The sequence below is a fragment of the Ipomoea triloba genome, chromosome 12 (genome assembly GCF_003576645.1).
Source record: "Ipomoea triloba cultivar NCNSP0323 chromosome 12, ASM357664v1".
Classification (NCBI taxonomy): domain Eukaryota; kingdom Viridiplantae; phylum Streptophyta; class Magnoliopsida; order Solanales; family Convolvulaceae; genus Ipomoea; species Ipomoea triloba.
In genome coordinates this window covers 18,143,992-18,168,937 of record NC_044927.1, presented here as the reverse complement: position 1 = coordinate 18,168,937, position 24,946 = coordinate 18,143,992, and the positions used below count along the sequence as shown (strand labels likewise).

Below are 24,946 nucleotides of genomic sequence, written 5' to 3'. Positions count from 1 at the left end.
AACATGCTCACAATAAGCACATCTTGAACCATCCCATCTTTTCAGACCCTGACTTTTTTTCCCAGTTGATTTTAGTCCCCAAAAATTTTACCCTTACCCATGGCCTTCGATTATTTTCCAATGAGCCAATTATCTTTGAGCTCAGACCTTATGCCTCCATAACTCCATTACACTTCAAAGAGTGTAAAATGTTAAAAAGTCCCATTAGTTCGTTTCCAAATTTTTATATTAAAAGAGCGTAAATGGCCCATGTGGCTCAAGAGGTCCTCAAGGCCAGAGTTGTACTAAATCATGGAGTATAACACATTCACCCGTGTGGGTATGCAAGCAATTTCATCTCTCTTATCTTTCTATGAGGATTTTGCATATTGAATTTGTGCCTGTAGATTTAAATCATGAACAGTGTTTTTGAATTATGGATGCCTCTTGAAAGCAACAAAATTTGTTATGTTTTCAGTGGGAAGAGTTTTGGGATGTGTTTAACGTCTGAAACTCTGAATTAGAGCATCCTCATTAGTTAGGTCTTTAGCACAAATTTTTAGGTGTTACTAGGAGGGAAGGAGGAATAAAAATGAAAAAAAAAATGAAAAAAGAAAAAAAAGAGTTCACTGACATAGAAAAAGGAAATGCACACGCTCGATTGGATGTTGTTGTCTACGTAGCTGCCTTGCATGCAAAAGGTGACGAATTTCTTTTATTTTTGGTGAGTCCCACTTTCATGTGAAAAACCAAGTTCTTAAGTTGAGATCTCACATCTTCTCTCTCTTCCAACATCAGCCTTCATTCTTCAAAAACTACACCAAAATGCTTGATGGGGATGCTCTTAGAAATGATGGATAAGATGTTTTTTTGGAGAGGATTTGAGTCCCCTTCCTTTTCCTATCAATGGATAATCTTGTAATTCGATGAAAAGTTAGAGAAGGGACCTAAAATACTAGGCACATTTGGTTCAAATATCGTAATTGGAATCATAATCAAATATTTAGGGGTTATATATTTTAGTAGGCAAATTATATTATGAATGTCCATATGTTGCATTGTTAAGTAAATTTTGAGAGCTATTAAATATGTTCTACCTTTTAAAAAAAATATGTTCTATTGATACAAGTTTATATTAAAAGTGTCCAAATAACAATTGCATTGCATTATAATTTTGACACAAATTTACTTGTTATTTAAGATTTAATAATAATAATAATAATAATAACAATAATAATAATAATAGGCATTTTGGTCTTTATATTACTTATTCTCTTCTAATTTTCGTAAATACCGAACACTGAAATTGAAATTTACAATAGCCAAACACTAGAATTTAAATTCTCACTTTATTGTCACACTCTTCCTCTTCCATGGAATTGCAACTATTTTCCCTCCTGCCCAGTTATATATTTTAGTAGGCAAATTAAATCAGGGTGCATGTTGCATCATGAACTCAAGTTCATAAAAATAATACTTAAATACATAAGAAAGAGTGACTCTCCTATAATCCGTGAGGCGGGTCGGGTCAAAATAGAAATGTGATGCTTTTATTGGAAAATGTAATAATAATCAGAAATAAAGTGTGTGAAATTACAATTGACCATTTCTTTAAGCACTCTATTTTTTCTTTCAACCACTCCATTTTGTTGTGGAGTATAAGGTGTTGTAACTTCATGAACCAATCTAATGGATTCAAAAAATTGAGGATCATAATACTCATCTCCTCTATGGCTTTTTAATGTGTTGATTGGTTTGTAATTCAACTTCAACCTTATAAGTTTTAAATTTATATAAGGCTTCATCTTTGGCATGCAAGGGATATATATATAACAATATCTAGTACAATCATCAACAAAAATAATCATATAATTTTTATTTCCCAAAGATGTATAACTTTGAAAATTACACAAGTCAGTGTGAATTAATTAAAGCAACTTTAGGGAATGGGCTCCTTGTAATTTTATTCAACATGCAATACTTGCACTTTTCATTTTTTTTTTGTCAACTAGTATTTTCGCCCGTGCGTTGCACGGAATGAATTTTGTTATAATGTTTTAAGAATATTTAGATCGATATATAATCATATAAATTATAACATCAATATTATATAGTGCAAATGATGAAAATGGTTGGATCGATTATGTTTTCTAATGTTATCCTTGCTTGAATCCAAGCAAATAATTGCTCAATTACCCGTGTGATGCACAGATAAATATTTTAAATTATATATTTAATAAAATTAAAAATAGAATAATAAAAAAATTCTAATATTGAACATGTACAGTTATTTTATTATGTGATTAATGTAAAAATATCACTCAATATAATATTTGTTATCTTGTAATATTGAATTGTTTGTATATATTGATCGTCACAATATTTTACCAAAAAAACATATTATAAAACATTATTTTAAAACATTTGAATTTAAATAAATCAAATGTGCCTAGAATATTAACATAATTATGCAAATTACACATACATAAAATATGTCAGTAATATGCATAGTCCGCATATATTGTATATATGTCATTTAATATAGATACATGTAAAAGATAATCATTGCTATTATTTTAGTCATCTAAGTAAATAAATAAATAAAATACAATAAATAAATGAATAAATAGAAAGTCTAATGAAATAAACCAAATATATATTTTTTTTACAGCAGCTCATTAAAATGGTTTTCGACAAAAAAAAAAAAACAAAAACAAAACAAAACAAAAAAAATTATCTCAATCTTTTAACCCTAACACCCCGTACAATCGAATCAATCATACCTTAATTGTCTAAGCAGTACTTTAGGCATTTATTTCATTGAGAAAACAAAAGTAAGAATCATTATGGGTAGAGTTTTAATTTTGTGGCTGAAAAAAGCAAGAGATACAATGAAAAATGATGAATTATGGTAAGTTAAAAAAATCTTGAAATGTAATGATTTATATATTAATCTCAAAATCAATTAGATACGAATTATATTAGAAAAATTATATATAAAAAAGGCTGAATAATTATAGTACATTAATGCCAAAAAAATTATTCTTTAGTTATAATTATAATAATATTATACTTTTATATATATTACTTAAATAATTACACGGAATTGAAGAAGGGAATGAGAATTACCATAATGATTACAATAAATAAAAATTAAGCAATTATATTAATATTTAATTATTAAGTTAAGTATTTGACTATTTGCACCTTAAAAAAAAAAAAGATAACTGTAATTTATTTTGTGCCAATAATATTATACTTAAGTATAAAAATATGTATATAGATTATCATAAAATAATCATAAAGATCACATGGGAGTAGGTGATGAGAATTACCAGAATAATTAGTAGGCAATTATTACCAGAATATATATATATTAGTACAAAATCAATTATACTTTATAATGGCAAGTATAAAGAAAACCATAAAAATATCATAATAATTACTCAAACGAAGGGAATGATAATTTATTTTTGTACTAATAATAATATACCTTAAATATAAAATAAGAATATATGTTAATAAATAATTAATATTTTGGTACATTAATTTCGGCTAGGAATTGAAATAATTAGGTTGGAAATAATTAATAAGAATATTAGGCAATATATATCAATATCATGAAAATGTATTTTTGGAATCCAATTTGAAGTCTTAGACAATTTTGTATATTATTGTGATTAGATAATTATATTACTATTAAAATAAATATAGAAAAATAAAGAAGAAATAATTTAAAAAATAAATATAATGTCAACTATTATTATATAATAAAAATGCATATTACATGTTAATGGTGTAGAAAAGATATCTAACAGTAGAACTTAATTAACCGACCAACTTTTGCAATAAATATACTTACAACATTAGATTTTAAATATCCGAACTCATAAGAGAGTGCAGAAATATACAATGTTGCGCCAAAAAAACCCCACTTTTTTCTACCAGTTCGCAATTAATTTAAAATTTTCATGAGAGAGACCACTTAGACATCACAAAATCATTCATCTATCAACTACAGAGTTATTTTTAAAGAAAATCTACATCCAATCTCGTTTCATGCTTGCAACAATCTACAACACTCTCTTTGATACGCCACTCTTGTAGTCACCTTTCATTAAAATTGATGGAGGAAGAGAAGTCAAAATTATGCATTTCAACTCCTACAGCCCACAACGATTTGGAAGAAATCACATTCGATAATTATCTAAGCATTTTGGTTGGAGATGCACCAATTCATAGAGACAATTAATCATTATCCTAAGCAATTTAGTTTATACATCAAAAATGAGAAAAAAGGGGACAGACTTAAACGAATAGAGAATGAATTATTTTGACCCTCAGTCCCGGACCATTAGTATAACGGTGTATGAAGAGGCTATGATCAACAGGTTTCTGAATAATTGGATGTTCTTCGAGGCTCAAAAGCTTGCAAACACCTGGCCAGTACATAACTATAAAAAGAAAACGCAATAATTAATTCATATCATAAAAGAAAGATTCAGCGTAATATCATAGCCTTGTAATATGATTTCTTACTGGGCGGTGAAAGAAGGGAAGGAGAGAACTACCAACATGAGGTGATGTGGGAGGCAAGTGCAAAATGAAGAATTATAATTTTTTTTTTGTCACCATCCATTGTATTTATAGGTAGGGAATGTGAGAATTATAAATTAATAATATCAAATTCCTTTTTCAATTTACCTCTTAATCAAATATTATTTCAGTCAATTAGGAATCTTTATAATTTTTTCATTAATTAATAATATTCGTTTCCTTTCCAATTTGTCAATAATGATTATTACCAATTATGATTAATACATATTATTTAATTTTCATATAAAATTTTCATATTAATAAAAATTTGGAAGGAGGATGTTACTTTTATATATAGTGTAGAAGTATAGATTATATATAGATATACATATTATATAGATATAGATTATTAGCATATATTAGCATATATATATATATATATATATATATATATATATATAATATAATATGATTGACATTCGTAATATATTAACATATATATAATATAATATGATTGACATTCGTAATTTGTGTATATATATATTTTTTGAAGACAACGTTCGTGTATATATATAAATATTACCAATTTTTATTGCCAATTACAATAAATGATTGACATTCATAATTTGATTTAATTTTACATGGCAATTGGCAATTACAATTATTAGATATTATTAACATATATAATATAATATGATTGACATTTATAATTTTTGTGTCTCATCCAGAATATAATTACATTTAGGTAAATATTACCAAAAATTGTAACAATCAAAACCACATTCTTATCTCATTAATATTATTCTATCATAATAATTATCATAATTACAAATAACCTATTATAATCAATTATAATTAATATTATTCTATCATTAATATTATTCTATAATAATAATAATAATTAATATTATTAATATTTAATATTATTATTATTGTTATTATAATTACAATATTACTAAAATACCCCTACGTTTGGGCGGGAAAATTCTGGAGGAGAATAATGCTTTTATATATAGTATAGATTGGAGGAATTAGTCCATTTTTAGACATCAAAAATCCTTTTGTAGTGAACATAACATAATTTAGAATGTCATACAACTCAAGCATACAAGCAGAAGCAACTTCATTCAAGTTTAGTTTAAACATACCATTACAGAGGAAGCCAAGCCCAACAAATACATCACCTTTAGAAAGAACAAACTTATCAGCTTCAAATCTCATTTTCAAACCAATTTTATTCAGCAAACTTTCAAAAATAAGATTTTTCCTTATTACTAGAACATAAAATACTTCCGCTAGAATCAATTTCTTGCCGGAAGTAAACACAATTCAACTTGACCTATGCCTTGAACTTTGATGCCTATCCTTATATACATGTCTTGTTACCCCATTATCAATCCACCAAGAATTATCATCCTGCAGAACATAGATTTCAGTAATCATAGCCACAAAAGTTGTTTCCAAATCAGTGACTAACAACACACCCTTACCATTGTTTTGTTTGTTATGTGTGCCCTTGTGTTGTATTTGGCTGCTAGCCTTTTTCTTCTTCCAAACCCTACAGTGCCTTTTAAAATGAGGACCACCACATTCCCAACAAACAACTGACTTGTTCATATTTTGCTTTTTGAATATGGATGCTTTGGAGAATTTTCCAGGATATTTCTTTGCATATTGTGTTCCACTAGTTTGCCCTTCTTCCATATGGAAGAAACCGGAACATTTGTATTTTTGGAACTTTGTTCCGTCACACCTTGCATATGCAATCGAATACCTTCTTCAATCCGAAGATCAACACCCAACTGAGTCAAGGTGAGTTCATCCTAATGTTTTAAGGAGCGTTTCATGTCTTTCGAACTTGGTGGCAATTTGTCAATTATCCAAGCAATAGCAAAAGTATCATCAAGTTTGATAGTGTTGTCTAATTTGGCCTAAAATCCGAACGATTTCATGGAATTGCTCTATAACAGGCCTAGACTCAACCATCTTGTAGTTAGTAAAATCACTAACCAAGAACTTCTTGCTAGAACCATCCTCGGTCATGTATTTTGACTCAAGTGAGTCCCACAATTCTTTGGATGATTCAGCATACTAATAAACATCAAAGAGATTATCAGACATGTCATTCAAGATGTGCCCACGACAAACAGTCATCATTCTCCCATTTCAGCCTTCTGCGAGTATCTCAAGAGATTCATCCTCTCCCTCCAATGGCTTTGGAGTGCTTAGCACATAAACCACTTTGAAAGTAACAAGAACAACGTGCATCCTCTTTTGCCATCTCTTGAAACCTACACCTTCAAAATGGTACAACTTTTGAAAGTTGATAGACATATCAACCACAGTAAAAGACATCCTCTTTGTATAAGAAACTTTTAGATTGTTAGATATGGCAACCAACTTCCAAAAGTTGGACCATTTTGAATTAAATGATATGGAATGCAACACAATTTTCCAAAAGCCAAAACACTATTCCACCAAATACATTTTAATAATGTTAATGATCAATTAAGTATATGCACTAATTGACCCCTAAATATAAATAACATTAAAATGTATAATTGGTGCAGCAAAGGATATAATTGCTTAGTTAGTCGCCCACTAAATAATCACATTCCAAATTAAATACATCGTGATTGTTTAGTGGGCGACTAACTAAACAATTATATCCTTTAATGAAAATAGTGTTTTGACTTTTGAAAAATTGTATTAGACTCCATATCATTTAATAAGAACACATAGGTGTACCAAAATTCTTATCCAACATCTAACATTAGATCACTTTATAAGTCATGAACCTCATTTATCTACCAACTTCCAAAAATTAGACCATTTTAAAGGTGTAGGCTTCAAGAAATGGTAAAAGAAGATGCACTTTCTTCTTACTATTTTCAAAGTGGTTTATGTGCTAAGCACTCCAAAACCACTAGAGTAAGAGAATGAATCTCTTGAGAGGACTCGCAGAATGCTAAAATGGGAGAACTACAACTATATCTGTTGTGGGCACATCCTGATTGGTATGTCTAATGATCTCTTGGATGTTTATGCTGAATCATCTAAAGAATTGTGGGAATCACTTGAGTCAAAATATGTGACGATGATGCTTCTAGTAAGAAGTTATTGGTTGGTGATTTGAAATACTACAAGATGGTTGAGTCTAAGCCTGTTATGGAGCAATTCCATGAAACCATTCAGATTTTAGACCAAATTAGACAGCACAATAACAAACTTGATGATACTTTTGCTATTGCTTGCATAATAATTTACAAATTGCCACCAAGTTCGAAAGACATGAATAGCTCCTTAAAACATGAAGAACTCACCTTGACTCAGTTGGGTGCCGATTTTCAGATTGAAGAAGGTATCCAATTGCGTATGCAAGAAGGTGTGAATGAACAAAGTGCCAAAAACAAAGAGTGAAACATACATTTATGTTTGTTTCTTGCTTCGGCCAGAAAGAGAAAACAAAAGAGATTCAGAAGGCTAAATTGTTAGAGAATAATAACAATAAAACACTAGATACAAATAGTTTGTCTAAGTGTAAAATAAGAAACACTGCAGACATTCTTATACAAGGCAATTGGGATAAGAATTCAAGAAGAATTTTCTTTCTTCTTCTTCTTCTTAGTACGGCAGTACTAATTGTGCTTCTTTCTTACTATTTTCCTTTCTTTTTGTCTCATGCCTCACTCTTACAACTCAAGAAACAAACATATTTTTTCGTGCTTCTCTGATCTCTGTTAGAACCAAAATATATTCGTGCCTCTCTCACAGAATGACGAAACAACATATATATATGTATAGGCACATAGTGAATAGATTAGTGGTGAATTGATTGCAGCACTACCAATAAATTAATGAAAGATAATGTTATCGCTTATGTTCAATATCCTTCATTCATCTGATCCATTATTAAAAGAAAGGAACAAACAAAACATAATGGAGTAAGTAGATAACAATATTATAAAAACATGGATAATAATAGTAATACTTATCTTAAAGCATTATTAAATTAATACCCAAATAAAATTCATCATAAATAAAATTATCTCATGATCAAAATTCTTATCAACATCTAATATTTCATGTGATTATTTATACTCCAGAACTCCAAATAAACACACAAATATTAGATTACTTTATATGCCATGAACCTTATTTATCTATAAATTTCCAACAGGGAATACTTGATAATGATGTACTCTTGTACATATTGTTTTGTTAGAAATATTAAGAGTAATTTTATCAAGCATAAAAAGTCAAGATTTTTTGGTTTGTTTTTTAACCACTTTATTAGGAAAACAAAAGAGAGCATAGATCTAACCCTCAAAAAATCATAAGAACAAACCCACAACTCCGAATAAAAAATTCTAACCATAAAACTTCACTTTCCATTTCTTCTTTCCCGACCATAGAAAACATTGTTTTGTTACAAACAAAAAGTTACAATTATTTATGAAAACACTAACAATAGGAAAATGATATATGTACTCCCATGGAGTATAACTCCCGCCACGTGTACAATTTTTATTGGGTAAATAAAAGTGAATGAATAAAATAAGTGGCCCACTTTGTTATTTAAATCAATCAAAGGATGACACCTCAACAGGGAATAAAAAATGGAGTAAAAAGTGGAAGTACATGTAGTATTACTCCTAACAATATGCGTCCAAATGTCCAATACACGCTTACCCACTTACCATTGATTGGAAGATGCAAGATTGATTGGACGATGCAGGAGCGGAACCTCTGAAAATGAAATGTTAATGTTATTTTTTCTTTAGATGTATTAAAGAAAATAAAAACACTAATTAATTGATCATTATCTCCACCTCACCAGTCGGTTTTCTTGATTTTTATTACGAGTAATTAAAATGATATCTGAAAATGATACAAAGCCATCAAAGAATCTGCTATAATACTGTTATATACTTATATATACACAGCATATAGTCACACTCTCTCTTCTTCACTTTGACATAGATGCTCAATACTAACCAAGGTTTTTGTAGCAGCCATGTTTCTGACTCTAGTTTTCCTATTCATAGTACTTCTACTACTATTTATGCATCTACTCTGCAACTTTGGTTCCATGGGAGTTCAATCTACAGTTTAAGAGACAGCAAGGAACCAGAGGTCATGGCTACCGTCTGATTTTTGGAAACACATAAGAGATCAAGAAAGTTGAGTCTAAGTCATTTCCTATAGACTATGTAAACTCTTGTTGTCTTTAGAGTAGAACCATGTGTTCTTGTTAGTCTGAAAGTAATTATCCATATTTAGATTATGTAAGTGGATTTGTGTTTGGAACTGTGTATACTTTGTACTGTAATACATTTGTTTATTTTTGTGTGTGTGACTGTGTGTGTGTGTATAATGTGTAGTCCTTCATGCCAATTATATTGGTAGTGACCATACCCCACAAGTAAATTACATGCAGTTAACAGTTCACCTTTGACATATAAATGAATTGACCTTGAACAAGAGAAATCAGTTATGAATACTTCTATTCAGGATATAAAAAATTTGTACTTGGTTGCTTACTTGTGTTGTAGGATAATCTGAAGGGGATACATATGATCTTTAGCACATTCCGAACCAACTCGCCACATGACTCCAGTAAATGATGATGGCAATATGGCATTAAGGTTTGTCCGAAATAGGGGCTGATAAACCATCGACTTTCATCATGCAAAAATATTTGGATGGTGCAATTGCACCAGACTTGGTGCACAGATCAACAACAGCTGGAGCATGCCCATAGTAGTTCCGGCCTTCATCGAGTAGCAATGGAGGATCTTGAGGTCGCCTGTGCCAAACTATATTTGGCGGAACCAAATCATCCACCGCTGCCTTCTCCCAGAAGTGAGTTCGACGCCAACTTTCATACTTAAATACCCCACAAAGCCGAGCTTTATGCCCAGAAGGTCCCACGTGAACTTCTGAGCAGTGTTTGCAGACCTTTACTGGATAAACCAACAGCAGCTTATGCACTCCAGATCTGAGTGTTTCCCACGCATTTAATGTTTCTTTCCCTAGTAACCTCATTTGCTGATCGAATGGAGGCACAATTTTGAAATTGCTTTCATGTTCCATTTTGCTTGCGTCTATGCTTTCCTCATTTGGATTAGCACCTGCCTGTAAGCACAACTCTAGAACAGCTGAAATTCGACTGTAATCAAATCTTTCATGGTGTTTGATGACATTCTGAAACATATTGTGCAGATGAAACGTTTCTACAGGAATTAGAATACTATCCAAGCTTCCTTTGATCCATACATGAAGTTGATTCTTTGTACGGCGCCTATAACCACCACAAGTCCGAATTAAATGACCATTTTCTCCAACATACACTTCTGGACAGTATCTGCACTGAAACAAAACCAACTATTCCATTAGAACTAGTCTGAAAATTAAAGTTACCCTAGTTTTCTTACAGAAATGTTGGAAGAGTCATACACCAAAGATAAAATGTACTCCATGAATGAGTAATAACAGCTTCTACTGTGCACATTTTCCAATCATTAGAGGCTGAAAGGAAACCAACATAAAACATTAACAGGGCATTTGGTTGGAAAAGAATAAGGTAGGAATTCAAATCACGTTGTTTGGTAGGGAGGAATAGAATTATTGGGATTGAGAAGGAAAGAAGTGGTATAAAGACTAAAATGTCCTTATGTAATAATAATAATACTACTACTAATAATAATAATAATAACCAAGGGTAATAGTGTCATTTCATCAATTTTTTCCTTTCCCACAACCATTGAATTGCAATGCATGGGGGTACCCATGAACTGCAATTCAACATAAGGAGGGAATTGCAATTCCCTCCAACCAAACATTGTAATTGAAGTGGCCAAAGAATTATGGTGGAATGCAATGCAATTCATGTTTACCAAACAGCCCAAGGGTATGTTTGGTTCATGGGATTAGAAAAAAGGAATGAGAATGAAAGTCATACACATTATTTGGTTTACAACTTTTTAAAACACAAGAATACGATTTGATTATTCCTATAATTAAAAAACTCATTACCTAATTTAAATTAGGTATCATTGCATTAATTTAGCCTCATCCATCCTAATTTCATGCCTCCTCACTACATAGGATTAGTGCTTTTAGATTTTTGTTTTGATTTTTTGTTCATATTACTGCTATAGATGTCATCATATTAGGATCAATTGTATAGATTTTTTGATTTTGTATTTTTTAAAGGGTAAATCATTGTTTTGGTCTCTCAATTATTTTGCAACTGTCAATTTAGTTCCTAATTTAAAATTTGGTCGAATTGTCCCTCCAATTGTTTTAAATTTTGTCAATTAAGTCCCCTAACCACTATTCCGTTAGTCAATCATTAGTTACCAAACAATAGCTAGGGAATTTAATTGACGAAATTTAGAACAATTGGATGGTCAATTCAACCAAATTGGAAATTAGGGACTAAATTGACAGTTGCAAAACAAATGAGGGACCAAAACAATGACTTTCCCTTTTTAAAACTTTCATTCCAATTATAGGGTCATACATAACCAAACAATACTATTGATAATCATTCCAATTCTAACCTACTACAAGGCATGCAAAATACTTTCACTAAAACCCATTCCAATTACCAAGTATTTTATTCTCATTCCGATTTTGATTCCCATGTTCGAAACAAACACACCTTAAGTGTTTTCAAAGTCCCTGATATTGTTCTCTTGCAACACAATCCTTTTCTCAACAAGAAAGACTTGTTTTATTATAGTAGCCTTGCAAAAATGGTGAGGACTGAGGATCACTTATTTCAGGTCAGCTAGAGGAAAACAAGCATAAAAGACTAATATAAGAATCAAAATTTCTGATTCCATGGGAGAAAAGCAAGTTCTGTTCTCTGCATTGTTCAATTACACTAGACTTCATTCACTACCTTGAGCTTTTCAAGATCACAAACTTACGGTTTCATTCATTTATTACCTTATGCTTTTTAATGTCACAAGCTTATTGTTTCATAGATTGGAATAAGTTTTATTTATTCCAATCCACCAAAAAAATTGTGATGTTCTCAACATTCAACGATGCTACCATTTCTAATCCAGACATTGAACACATGACACATTCCTAAACTTTTCCCACTGGAAACATACAAAAAATTGTTGATTTTAAGGAGCATCCATTATTCAATTAAACTGCCCATGATTAAAATCTAAATTTTACAGGCACAAATTCAATATGCATAAGCATAGATAATAGATACATAGATAGATAGATAGAGAGAGAGAGAGAGAGATGAAATTACTTGCATATCCACAAAGGTAAATGTTGGAGCAGGGTGGATACTCCATGATAGAGTGCAGCTCTGGCCTTGAGGACCTCCTGAGCCACAGGGACCATGTCCTCCACCGGATAATCCTTGGCTCGGTTCTCAATCCTCTTCAGAATCATCGGCCTCAGCTTCTTCAAGTCCACCACCTTAGGTTTTGTTCTGTAGAATCGACAACCATCCATCATAGTTCCCAACACAATCCCACCTTGTCTCCATAGCTCTAGGCTTCTCCAAGCCATTGCAACAAGTGTGAATAACTATAGCATTGTTGGATCAATCAAGAGAGTACACCGCGCACAGGGCAGAGAGAAAATTTCTGCTTGACAAAATAAAGCACTTCAATATAATTTACCTATGCACAGTATAAATTGCTGCAATTTCCCAGAAGTTCAGATGCACATTGAAACACAAACTTTTTCTAAAAAAAATAATAAAATTAAAGAATTCATGAGATCCAAAACCATTTGTTAATCAATAAATCTGAAATCTTCACTGTATTGATCATGTAACTGAAAATTTTCTCTAGATCTTACGTTAATTGGAGCGTAAGATTAATTAGAGGTTTACCTGGAACAGATCATGTAACCGGATCGGCAAATCAGATAAGGGGAAAACACTGCGAACAGGAAAGGAGAAATGGTAGCTACCCGGTAAACCTTAACACAGTAAACTATAACCGACGATCGAATCCTATAATCAAAGAGAAACACAAAACACATCAATATTTACAAAGAATGGAAAAAGATGTCTTTACTTCAAATATACACAATGAACATTGAATTATACAGCATTCTAGAGTAAGAGAAATGGAAAAAATACAGTCTTTCTGTCTTTTTTTTTTTTTTACATTAATGGAAAAAAAAGTTGCAAGTGCACAAGTAAATATGCCATTGTAGTGAAACAAAGTTGACAACTTTGCATAACAGCATTAATATTCATCGAAATTTCCACTTATTCTCACAACCAAGGCATTCAACAGCATCAAACAGGGCAATCCTAAGGATAACTATGGCTGAAGGTTAGTCATATTTTATGCAATATTTTTACATTTGGTATCACAGCAAACCTCTGCCTAGTTGTTTATTGTTTAAATTGTTTAAGTTTGCAATTTCATATTCTGGAAAATAGAATAATTTTATTGAAATTGCAAATTGATATATGAATGCATATGTGTGTCTGTATTTGTTCTGAATAATATATACAATATCTTCTGCATAAGTGAATTTATATATATATATATACACACTTTTTTTTTGGTTGTTTGCGGTAACCAGCCGGCGTCCCTCCTTTTCCGGCGATCGCCAATGCGCCTCCCTTTTCGGTGAAATCACCGCCGTTGGGCGGCGAAACAGCTAAACATAAAAAATAAAAAAAACCTGGGCGAAGCAGTGTTTCCCGGCGGTCGTCGCTGCTGCTCTTTCCGACAAGGGTGAGGGTGGCGACTGGCAGATGGTGGGCGACAAACGCAGAGAGGCGTCGAGGTGAGAAGGCGGTGGCGAGGCTGGGCTTCCCGGTTTTCGCTCGCTGATCTCTCTTTTTCTCTCTCGGCCTGCTGGTGCGGCTGGGGACGACGGCCTTGGGTCGCGGGTGAGAGTGGCGAACGGCGGTGCTCCGGCAGGCCAACTAGTCTGCGGTGATCTCCCTCCTTCTTTCGGCGCTGCGGCGATCTCTCTCTCTCTCCCTCTTCGCTTGCGTCGATATGCAGAGGATCTAGGTTTATTTTTGTTTTTAATTTTATTAAAGTGTTTAGGCTGATAAAGGATTTGCTGGGCCGGGTCTAGTCCTTTCGGCCTGACCCATTTTATTTAAAAAAAAAAAAAAAGTTTTGGGCATGTGCTTGTTTTATTAATTCTTTGTTTAATCAATTGGGCCTTTAATCTATTTATTTATGAATCCTGATTTATTATAGAGTTAATACCACAAATGGTCCTTTGACTAGGCTAGTACTTTTTTTAGTCTTTGACTTTCAATTCGACCACAAATGGTCCTCTGACTTTCAATTCGACCATAAATGGTCCTCTGACTTTCATTTTTTATTACAAATAGTCCTTCATTAAAATTTCTATTAAATAAGTGTTAAATCTAAGGGTATTATCGTCAAATTGATATATATAATGGTCATAAAATAAAAATGTTTATAATTTTTCACCAACAAGCATAATTAAAACAATTAACAAATATAAATACTCCTAAATAAAAAGACAATACACTTTCGTAATTATCCGTACAAAATAAAAATTTAATATTAGAGCTATCTGTTTTTTAATTTAACCAACAGATTAAAATGGAAGATTTTTTTTAAAAAAAAAAAAACCTTGTTTCCATTATTTTCATGGTTGTTCATACATGGCCGATTAATAGTTTTCTTTTCATTAATCAATCAAACATTTTGTTTGGAACACAACTAACGGCCACCACCGTTGAATTAATATAATTAATCAAGTATAAATTACGAACATTAATCATGAGTTTTTATTTAATTTGTTCATTTATGTGATTTGTCACGTCCATTTTGTTTTTATATTTATTAATTTAATGTTTATTAATGTTTGAAATTAATTATGTTGTCATATAATTTTCAAAAGAAGTAATCATAATAATATTAATCAATTTGACAATATTACTCCTAGATTTAACACCTATTTAACATAAATTTTAACAGAGGACTATTTGTGGTTGAATTAAAAGTCGATGACTAAAAGGAGTACTAGCCTAATAGTCAGATGACCATTTGTGGTATTAACTCTTTATTATATGTTATATATATTTGCTGAGGCAAATTATTGCATGGACCATGGTCCACACAGCTATGTGGACCAAAAATAAAAAGTACATTATTTTTATACTGAAGGTACATTATTTTTGTATGGAATAAGGGTCAAATAGGCCACCGAATTATACACGAAACTGCAATTAGGCCATCGAATTCAAAAATAATGCAATTGGGTCCCTGAACTACACAAATTCATGCAAAATAACCCAAAGTGACTTGTTGACTTAATCTTCAGGTTACCAAATTTAAAAATAATATTTTAAAATAATTTTTAATTAATTAATTAATTAATTAATTAAAATTAAAATTAGAAAAAACAGGAACAAGTCAATTGTTTTTTTTTTAATTTTAAATTTTAAATTTAATTTTAATTAATTATTTTATTTAAAATTGTTTTAAAATATTTTTTTTTTAAAGTTGGTAACCGGAAGATCAAGTCAAACAAGTCACTTTGGGTTAATTTGCATGGATTTGTGTAGTTCAGGGACCCAATTGCATTGTTTTTGAGTTCAATGACATAATTGCAGTTTCGTGTGTAGTTCGGTGGCCTATTTGACCCTTATTCCTTTTTGTATTGTAGGTACATTATTTGACAGTATACATCAAATAATGTACCTTCAGTACAAAAATAATGTACCCTAAAATAATGTACCTACAGTATAAAAATAATGTACCTTCACTACAAAAATAATATACTTTTTATTTTTGGTCCACACAGCTGTGTGGACCATGGTCCATGCAATAATGATTGTTGCTCTAATAACTGGGCCTATTATTTGCTTTATAATTTTTATTCAAATTGCAATTTGGTAAAGTTTTGAAAATTATATAGTCTTTAAAGAAACTAGTATTGCACCCGTGCGATGCACGGTCATTAGTAGATGGTGAGTTTAAACATAATAATTTGATAAAATACGAAAAAGAACATGAATAATAAAATCATTAAATATTCAATGGAAAATACAATTACAAATTATTGAAAATTTCTTTGTAAACCACATTTTGAGTACAGTTGACTAAGCCTTTGGTTTCGTCAGAAATTAAGATTTTGAGGCCATCCGGATTACTCACTCCGGAAACCGCAACATATAACTGACCATGGTTAAAGACTGGTTTCTTTAATAATAACCCCACTTCTGACAAAGTTTGTCCTTGGCTTTTGTTGATTGTCATTGCATAGGACAACATAACAGGAAACTGCTTCCTTTGAAATTTAAAAAGAAGTCTTGGATCTGAAGGAGTCAATGATAGCCGCGGTATCAAGACATTTGTCCCATAATGTGTGCCACCTAATATCTTGGCTTCAATCACATGGTTATCTAATTTGGTAACATCAATCGTGTTCCATTACAAAGACCAATAAAATGGTCAATATTCCTCAACAACATTATTGGAGATCCAACCTTTAATGATAACGAATGGTTTGGTACACCAAAACACTTCAAACTGTTTAAAAATTCAGTAGTGTGCACTTCGGCTAACATGTTGTCATTCGTATCAGCCTTGCAAACAGAATCACAACTTAAATAAGTCTTCGATGAAGCTAGATTCAAATTGTTCATGTATTCATTGACTTGATCCACAACATCTAACGTTGGTGCCAAAATAGCTCTACTCTTTAACTGCTCAGGATCTATAACACCAGTCCCAAATGAAGGAAATGTCTGCACAACAATCTCTTTGATAGGATCTCCTTTGTTTGCAATACAAACTGTGAAGGAATATTTATATTGCAATCATCTTCACTATTACCACCAAGTTTTCCATCACCTAAGTCCGCAATCCACTTGGCAAATGTGTCTAATTTCTCAATTTCTTCTTCAGTTGTAATACTACGCAGTCTTAGATTCTTTGTAAGACGCAGAACTTCACAATTATTCCACAAATATGAAGAATTGATACTTGCTTGGACAATATCTTGTCTTGTTCCTTTGGGAATAACTGGAAGTATCTGTCTGAAATCACCACCTAACACAACAATTTTCCCCCAAAAGTCTTTGTTGAGCTTGAAGTATTAGAGAATCTCAGTACGTCTCTCATTGTTTTATCCAATGCTTCAAAAAAATGTTTGTGCATCATAGGGGCTTCATCCCAAATGATTAGCTTTGCTTTAACAATGAGTTCAGCTAATGGACTACCTTGCTTGATGTTGCATGTTGAGTTTTCGTTTACACAAATCGGTATTACAAATCTTGAGTGGGCAGTCCTACCACCTGGTAGCAATAGTGAAGCTATACCACTGGATGCAACATTTAGAACAATTTCTCCCTTGACCTTAAAGCAACAGACATTGTCTTCCATAAAAAAGTTTTCCCGGTTCCACCGTATCCATAAACAAAAAATAACCCTCCTTTATTGTTATCAACATCGAACATAACTTTATTATAGATCAGTAACTACTCCTCAATTAGCTTTCCCACCAATAGGTCATGTTCTTCTTTTAATGCTCGCTGATCATATGATAGTTCTTCATATAACAGACGATTCCCTAAGAAACTGTTACTTGGTCCATCAGGTATATGCATTGGTGGATAATCTTGTAATGACTTGTTGCAAGAACTCAATAATTTGTCAATCTCTAGGAGAGCATAGTTTTTCTTTTGTGTATCTGTAAGAACTACATTTGTGGAAAATATCAAATGTAATGGAATTAGGAATTACATTTCAACTTTATTTTGTAATGCATAAAAGTAATACTATCGTGTGTGTGTGTGTGTGTGTGTGTGTGTGTGTGTGTGTGTGTGTATATATATACCTGGGAATCCTAAAGTTTTTCTAGCTTGATATTCCGCATCTTCTGCTAGATGTATCCAAACAGCTTCCCACACAATTTCTGGCTTTGACATTGAACTTGAGGTCAACAGCATGACAAAAAGTTTCCTTAAAGAATAGGCAGTTGCCCATAGTGATGCCTCCAAAATTGCGTCCACATATTCTTTGTCTTCCTCAATCAATCCTCTAGCGTAACAAGCATCTCTAAATGACATGTATTGTTTTCCATCAACAAACTTGATTTCTTCAAAACTTCTGGGACCCCTAACCAAGTTTAGTAAACACCTCAAATAAAATAGTTCACCGCATTTTGGTGGAACATAGAAAATCCTTCAAATTGCAAAATTTCTTTGCCTAGGATGCCATTCTCTTTTGTCTTTCTTCCAAACAAATTTCCTAGGCATTTCTGAGTAAGTTAACTGCCTAGCATCCTCATACTTCAAATTAGCTGCAAACCATACGGTGAACATACTTTGGGACACTGTGGGACAATTAACAACATTGTCAACATTATTACCATCATCAAATATAATAGATTGCTCATTGGGTAGATGGAAACTTAAGCGTTCCACTGAAGGATTCCTAAATTGTATGTCAAAAGAAAAAATCCTCCAAGCAGCTTCACATGGTGAGATATACCTACAATCGTAGTACATCTTGATTTCATCTACAACTTTCCCAGTAGATTCGTCAACGGTACTATTGTAGAACTCAGCAGTTACTCGATCATTTCCCTTATTGACGTACTTGAATAAGTACTTGATTGATCTTGACTGATTACATCATTCCACATTAATATGTGCCCTGTATTTCATCAATAATTACATATTATGAGGCACAACATATCTGCTGTCCAAATCTATCCCATTCTTCTTTATCGTACGACCATTATCACGCCTATGATAAATTGGATAACCATCCCGATCCAACATTGAATTCGTCACATATTTCTTTGGAAAGAATTTAAAACATCGGCCATTTACCATGCAGGGTGAATTCTTCCTACATGAACCATAAGGACCATGCATCATGAATTCTTCCACGACTTTGTAGTACTCTGGATCACATATCTCATTTGGAATCTCAGCAGATATCCACATGTCTATATCTTTTGGGGTTTTAGGAGAGTCATTCTTTGCCAAGAATACCAAAATATGCGCATGCGGTAACACTCTTTTCTGAAATTCAATAGTATAGAGCACTGGAAAAAAAAAAGAATTAGGTTTCAAACAAAATGATAATCTTATTAAGTAGAAATTAAATTTGAGATGATTTACCAGCTGAAACGACTCCGAAAATGTTGTTCTTGCGAATCTCTGAAATAAGAGCGTTTAGCTTCATTTTGAAAACGCGGCATATAATATCTGGCTTATCTTCCACCTTTAAACTACATGCTTTTAAAAACCTTTCTATCTCAGGCCACTTCGGTTACATGTAAAAGTAATAAAGATGCTCGGATAACCCATAGCTTTGCAAATGGCCATTGCATCTTGGTAATTTTGAATCATATATCTGGCACCTCCAGTAAAGCTAGATGGCAAGATTATCCTCTTTCCTTGAGCAGTAGGATCTACTTCTCCATTAGTCAGAGCATCAGCCAAACACTTATAAGATTCACATCTCAAAGTTTTTTAGTGTGTCCTAATGTAGACTAAACGCCCAGACTCTATCATAGTATAAGTATCAACAATATATTGTTGTAACAACCTTCTTGCATACAATAAATCAACAATATATTGTTGTAACAACCTTCTTGCATACAATAATGTTGATGTCTGATCCAGTAACAACCTTCTTGCATACAATAATGTTGATGTCTGATCCAACCTATCTTGCAAACGGAAAGAGAAATACTCACGTGGAGATACACGATTTCTTGCCGTGGATGCCCTATCAAGAATGTCCGCAAACGGAATGTCTTCTCTATAGCCATCTTCACCGTATGGATATAGCAGTGGATATTGTAGTGGCAGATATGACGGATTCAATTCATTAATTCTTTGAAGATTGCCTGAATTTGTTTCCACCAATATGTCACGCTGTCCCATATTTGGATCTATATCACCAACAATCAAAGCGGCAACTTCTTGAACTTGAGACAAGTTATATGTCCGAGCATCTTTTGATCTTTTCCCTATCAATTTGATTTTGATCTCTGCTGTAGGATTATTTTCAATATGTGCGCTTGCATTGCGAAATGTCTTCACGAAAGCATTGCTTTCATCCAAAGCATCTTTAATATTTTGAACAATATCAAGATGCAATATAATCTTTTGGTACTATCATTGTCCCTACAAAAACAACCATGCAGATAAACCCAGTTAAATATATTTTAACATTATGGCATAAGAATATTTTAAATTGAATTTCTATAGTAAGATGTTTAAATTACCCGACTGCATTCATCCTATTATTAACATCATTCTGAGTGTCATAAATATACAACTGGGCAAACTTCGGCCTTTGACCTTGTTGTGGCAGCAAGCTTCCAATTAAATCGAAATTTTGGCCATGCAATCTAAATACAGGTGGGCTTGTGCCAATATTGATGGATCTGTCGATTTTTCCTCCCATTGATGTAAAGCAAAACATATTATTATAAGACCTGATATTCTCCATAAAATGTTTGCTTTGATCATCTTGATTGAAGAACAAACCATAAATCTAAGATGGTGGAGTTGCGGGCTTGGGCAATTGAATTTTCCCGTGAGTACAACAAAGCGAAAACTTGGGGTTCTTAGTACCAACTGATTTGTTTACTCGTTCTTCCAACCAAAACAGCGCTCCATAATGAGGACATAAATATGTGGGATCAGAAAAATCCAAGTATTCACCTACATAAGTTTCAAAAATTAGAAAAATGGCAAATAAGTTTAAAAATATTTAACAAACATACCATTTGTTAAAGATGCAATTGTTTGTTGATTTAAAACCGCATCGTCAAAATCATCCATCAAACAACGGTTCATTGAGGATGATGCTTCTTCAAATGTTGGATCCGTATAGATAGGTAAAGATATTAAAAAAAATACAGAATTCTCCCTATATTTACAATATAGAATATATAGATTTACCATATGTTAGTTGACTTTTGGTTGTGGTAACGGAGAATACTTTATTGCTGAAAATCACGTTCGGAGTATTCTTAGTCAAACTAATGTCACATGAAGTTGAACCAACAAAAAGAGATGGTTGTGGGTCTTCATTTTCTAAGTCATAACGTGATAAAAAAAAATAAAGATCATTAAAACAATATAGATAAACATATATTTAATAAATGGAAAAAATGGAAATCAATTCAGGATACTAAAATTAAAAAGAAATTGAGAAATCCTAAAACATATATTTTAATTTAAATATAATTTAAATACATCTATTTAATGAATTGAATAAAATAAATAGAATTCAGTGTACTAAAATAAAAAAAAATTGACTAATCATAAAACCCAATTCATAGCATAATGATAAAAAAAAAAGATAAAAATTTTTAATGTCTAATACTAATGTAAAAAGAAAATATATATAAACAACTCATTTATCTTAAATAAGTTAAAAGAGCATAATTTAAACAGTAAACTAAATGAAATATATAAGTAAAGACAATGGAACCAATTGGGTAAGCATACGGGAGAAATACCTTTGCTGTTGGTTGTTGCTTTTCTTTTATTGCCTATAACACATGACTTTGTTATTTTGGTCAGTTGATTATTTGTTTGGAAAATGATAAAAAAATGTAGCAAAACTAAATTAGAACGAAATTGTTACATAGACTAAAGGGTAATTAAAAATATAGGAATTATCATAAAAATATAGACTGACCTTGTGTTAGTTGACTTTTGGGTGTGTTGACAGAGAATACTTTGTTGGTAAAAATCACGTGCGGAGTGTTCTTAGTGAAATTAACATCACTTGAATTTGAAGGAACAAAAAAAGATGTTCGTGGCTCTTCATTTTCTACGTCATAACGTGATAAAAAAACAAAGTTGATTAAAATAATATAAATATACATATAGTTAATGAATTGAATAAAATAAATAGAATTCAGGGTACTAAAATTTTTTTAAAAAAATTTGACAAATAATCAAACCCAATTCATAACATTATGGGAAAATAAAGAAATAGATTAAAAAATTTAATGTCTAATACTAATGTAAAAAGAAGATATATAAACAACTAATTTATCTTAAATAAGTAAAGATAGCATAAGTTTAACCGAAAACTGATTGAAATACATAAGTAAAGACAATGAAACCAATTGGCCATCGCACGGGAGAAATACCTTGGTTGTTGGTTGTTGCTTTTCTTTTATTGCCTATAATAACACATGACTTTGTTATTTTGGTCAGGTGATTATTTGTTTAGAAAATGATAAAAAAAATGTAGCAAAACTAGTTTAGAACGAAATTGTTAAATAGACTAAAGGGTAATTAAAAATATAGCACTTATCATAAAAATATAGACTCACATTGTGTTAGTTGACTTTTGGGTGTGTTGAGCGAGAATACTTTGTTGGTCAAAATCACGTCAGGAGTGTTATTAGTCAAACTAACGTCACAGGAATTTGAAGGAACAAAAAGAGATGTTCGTGGCTCTTCATTTTATAAGTCATAACGTGATAAAAAAAAAGTTGATTAAAATCATATAAATATAGATATATTTAATGAATTGAATAAAATAAATAGAATTCAGGGTACTAAAAAAATAAAATTGACTAATCATAAAACCCAATTCATAACATTATGAGAAAATAAAGAAATAGATTAAAAAATTTAATGTCTAATACTAATGTAAAAAGAAGATATATATATAAACAACTCATTTATCTAAAATAAGTAAAGAGAGCATAATTTTAACCGAAAACTGATAGAAATACATAAATAAAGACAATGAAACCAATTGGGCATCGCACGGGAGAAATACCTTGGTTTTTGGTTATTGTTTTTCTTTTATTGCCTATAATAACACATGACTCTGTTATTTTGGTAAGGTGATTATCTGTTTGGAAAATGATAAAAAATGTAGCAAAACTAATTTAGAACGAAATTGTTAAATAGACTAAAGGGTAATTAAAAATATAGCACTTATCATAAAAATATAGACTCACCTTGTGTTAGTTGACTTTTGGTGTGTTGAGTGAGCATCCATTGTTGGTCAAAATCACGTCAGGAGTGTTATTAGTCAAACTAACGTCACATGAATTTGAAGGAACAAAAAGAGATGGTTGTGGCTCTTCATTTTCTAAGTCATAACGTGCTAAAAATAACAAAGTTGATTAAAATCATATAAATATGGATATATTTAATGAATTGAATAAAATAAATAGAATTCAGTGTACTAAAAAAAATATAAAATTGACTAATCATAAAACCCAATTCATAACATTATGAGAAAATAAAGAAATAGATTAAAAATGTTAATGTCTAATACTAATGTAAAAATAAGATATATAAATAACTCATTTATCTAAAATAAGTAAAGAGAGCATAATTTCAACAGTAAACTAAATGAAATACATAAGTAAAGACAATGGAACCAATTGGGTAAGCATACGGGAGAAATACCTTTGTTGTTGATTGTTGCTTTTCTTTTATTGCCTATAACACATGACTTTGTTATTTTGGTCAGTTGATTATCTGTTTGGAAAATGATAACAAATGTAGCAAAACTAAATTAGAATGAAATTGTTACATAGACTAAAGGGTAATTAAAAATATAGGAATTATCATAAAAATATAGACTGGCCTTGTGTTAGTTGACTTTTGGGTGTGTTGACCGAGAATACTTTATTGGTAACAATCACGTGCGGAGTGTTCTTATAGAAATTAACATCACTTGAATTTGAAGGAACAAAAAGAGATGTTCGTGGCTCTTCATTTTCTAAGTCATAACGTGATAAAAAAAAATTAAAGTTGATTAAAATAATATAAATATACATATATTTAATGAATGGAAAAAAATAAATAGCATTTATGGTACTAAAATTAAAAAAAAAAAAGCATAACATTATGAGAGAATAAATAAATAGATTAAAAATCCTAACACACAACATAAAAAATCTAAGTCATAACGTGATTAAAATAATATAATTATATATATATATATTTAATGACCTGGAAAAAAATAAATAATATTTATGGTACCAAATTTTTTTTAAAAAAAAGCATAACATTATGAGAGAATAAATAAATAGATTAAAAATCCTAACACACAACATAAAAAATCTAAGTCATAACGTGATAAAAAAATTAAAGTCGATTAAAATAATATAAATATACATTATATTTAATGACATGGAAAAAATTAAATAGCATTTATGGTACTAAAATTTAAACAAAAAAAGCATAACACTATGAGAGAATAAATAAATAGATTAAAAATCCTAAAACACAACCTAAAAAATTAATTAATGAATAGCAATGTAGGATAACATAGTAATTCAATCATATAATTTCAAGTAAATATACTCCTATTAATTAACAATCAATTATAGAAAAAAATAACTCATATCTAATTTTATATATATATATATATATATATATATATATATATATATATATATATATATATATATATATATA

The 24,946-nt window shown here is 31.1% G+C and overlaps 2 protein-coding genes across 8 annotated transcripts in view; both read right to left on the bottom strand.

Moving 5' to 3' along the window:
• Positions 1-4,310: 4,310 nt before the first annotated feature.
• LOC115999063 (APO protein 4, mitochondrial) lies at positions 4,311-14,526 on the bottom strand. Of its 7 annotated transcripts, XM_031238810.1 has the most exons (8): positions 14,200-14,526; positions 13,391-13,513; positions 12,797-13,139; positions 10,060-10,882; positions 9,216-9,264; positions 7,839-7,960; positions 6,006-6,812; positions 5,622-5,931 (listed from the first exon to the last, which is right to left on the bottom strand). In XM_031238810.1, the coding sequence occupies exons 3-4, from the start codon at positions 13,060-13,062 to the stop codon at positions 10,159-10,161; spliced, it is 990 nt and encodes a 329-aa protein (XP_031094670.1). In that variant the 5' UTR covers positions 13,063-13,139; positions 13,391-13,513; positions 14,200-14,526; the 3' UTR covers positions 5,622-5,931; positions 6,006-6,812; positions 7,839-7,960; positions 9,216-9,264; positions 10,060-10,158. The 7 variants fall into 7 exon arrangements, with proteins under 7 accessions (XP_031094672.1, XP_031094670.1, XP_031094667.1 ...); XM_031238807.1 differs by having other exon boundaries at positions 5,622-6,812; XM_031238808.1 differs by having other exon boundaries at positions 5,622-6,806.
• Positions 14,527-16,915: 2,389 nt separating this feature from the next.
• LOC115999462 overlaps positions 16,916-24,946 on the bottom strand; it is an 11,256-nt gene continuing 3,225 nt past the window's right edge. Inside the window, exons 2-12 of the mRNA XM_031239310.1 lie at positions 21,113-21,202; positions 20,237-20,601; positions 20,118-20,195; positions 19,831-19,972; positions 19,352-19,569; positions 18,732-19,141; positions 18,352-18,632; positions 18,017-18,213; positions 17,735-17,870; positions 17,349-17,564; positions 16,916-17,307 (exon numbers count right to left, since the gene is read on the bottom strand). Of these exons, the coding sequence (XP_031095170.1) occupies positions 16,916-17,307; positions 17,349-17,564; positions 17,735-17,870; positions 18,017-18,213; positions 18,352-18,632; positions 18,732-19,141; positions 19,352-19,569; positions 19,831-19,972; positions 20,118-20,195; positions 20,237-20,601; positions 21,113-21,202 (2,525 nt within the window). The remainder of the gene's footprint in view (positions 17,308-17,348; positions 17,565-17,734; positions 17,871-18,016; positions 18,214-18,351; positions 18,633-18,731; positions 19,142-19,351; positions 19,570-19,830; positions 19,973-20,117; positions 20,196-20,236; positions 20,602-21,112; positions 21,203-24,946) is intronic.

Bases quoted from the DNA above. Each gene is read 5' to 3' on its own strand.
- LOC115999063 (XM_031238812.1), bottom strand. From the start codon at position 13,062: ATGGCTTGGAGAAGCCTAGAGCTATGGAGACAAGGTGGGATTGTGTTG. The intron at 10,883-12,796 runs GTAATTTCATCT...GTTTCAGTGCAG, and splicing joins TTACCTTTGTGGATATGCAA to ATACTGTCCAGAAGTGTATG.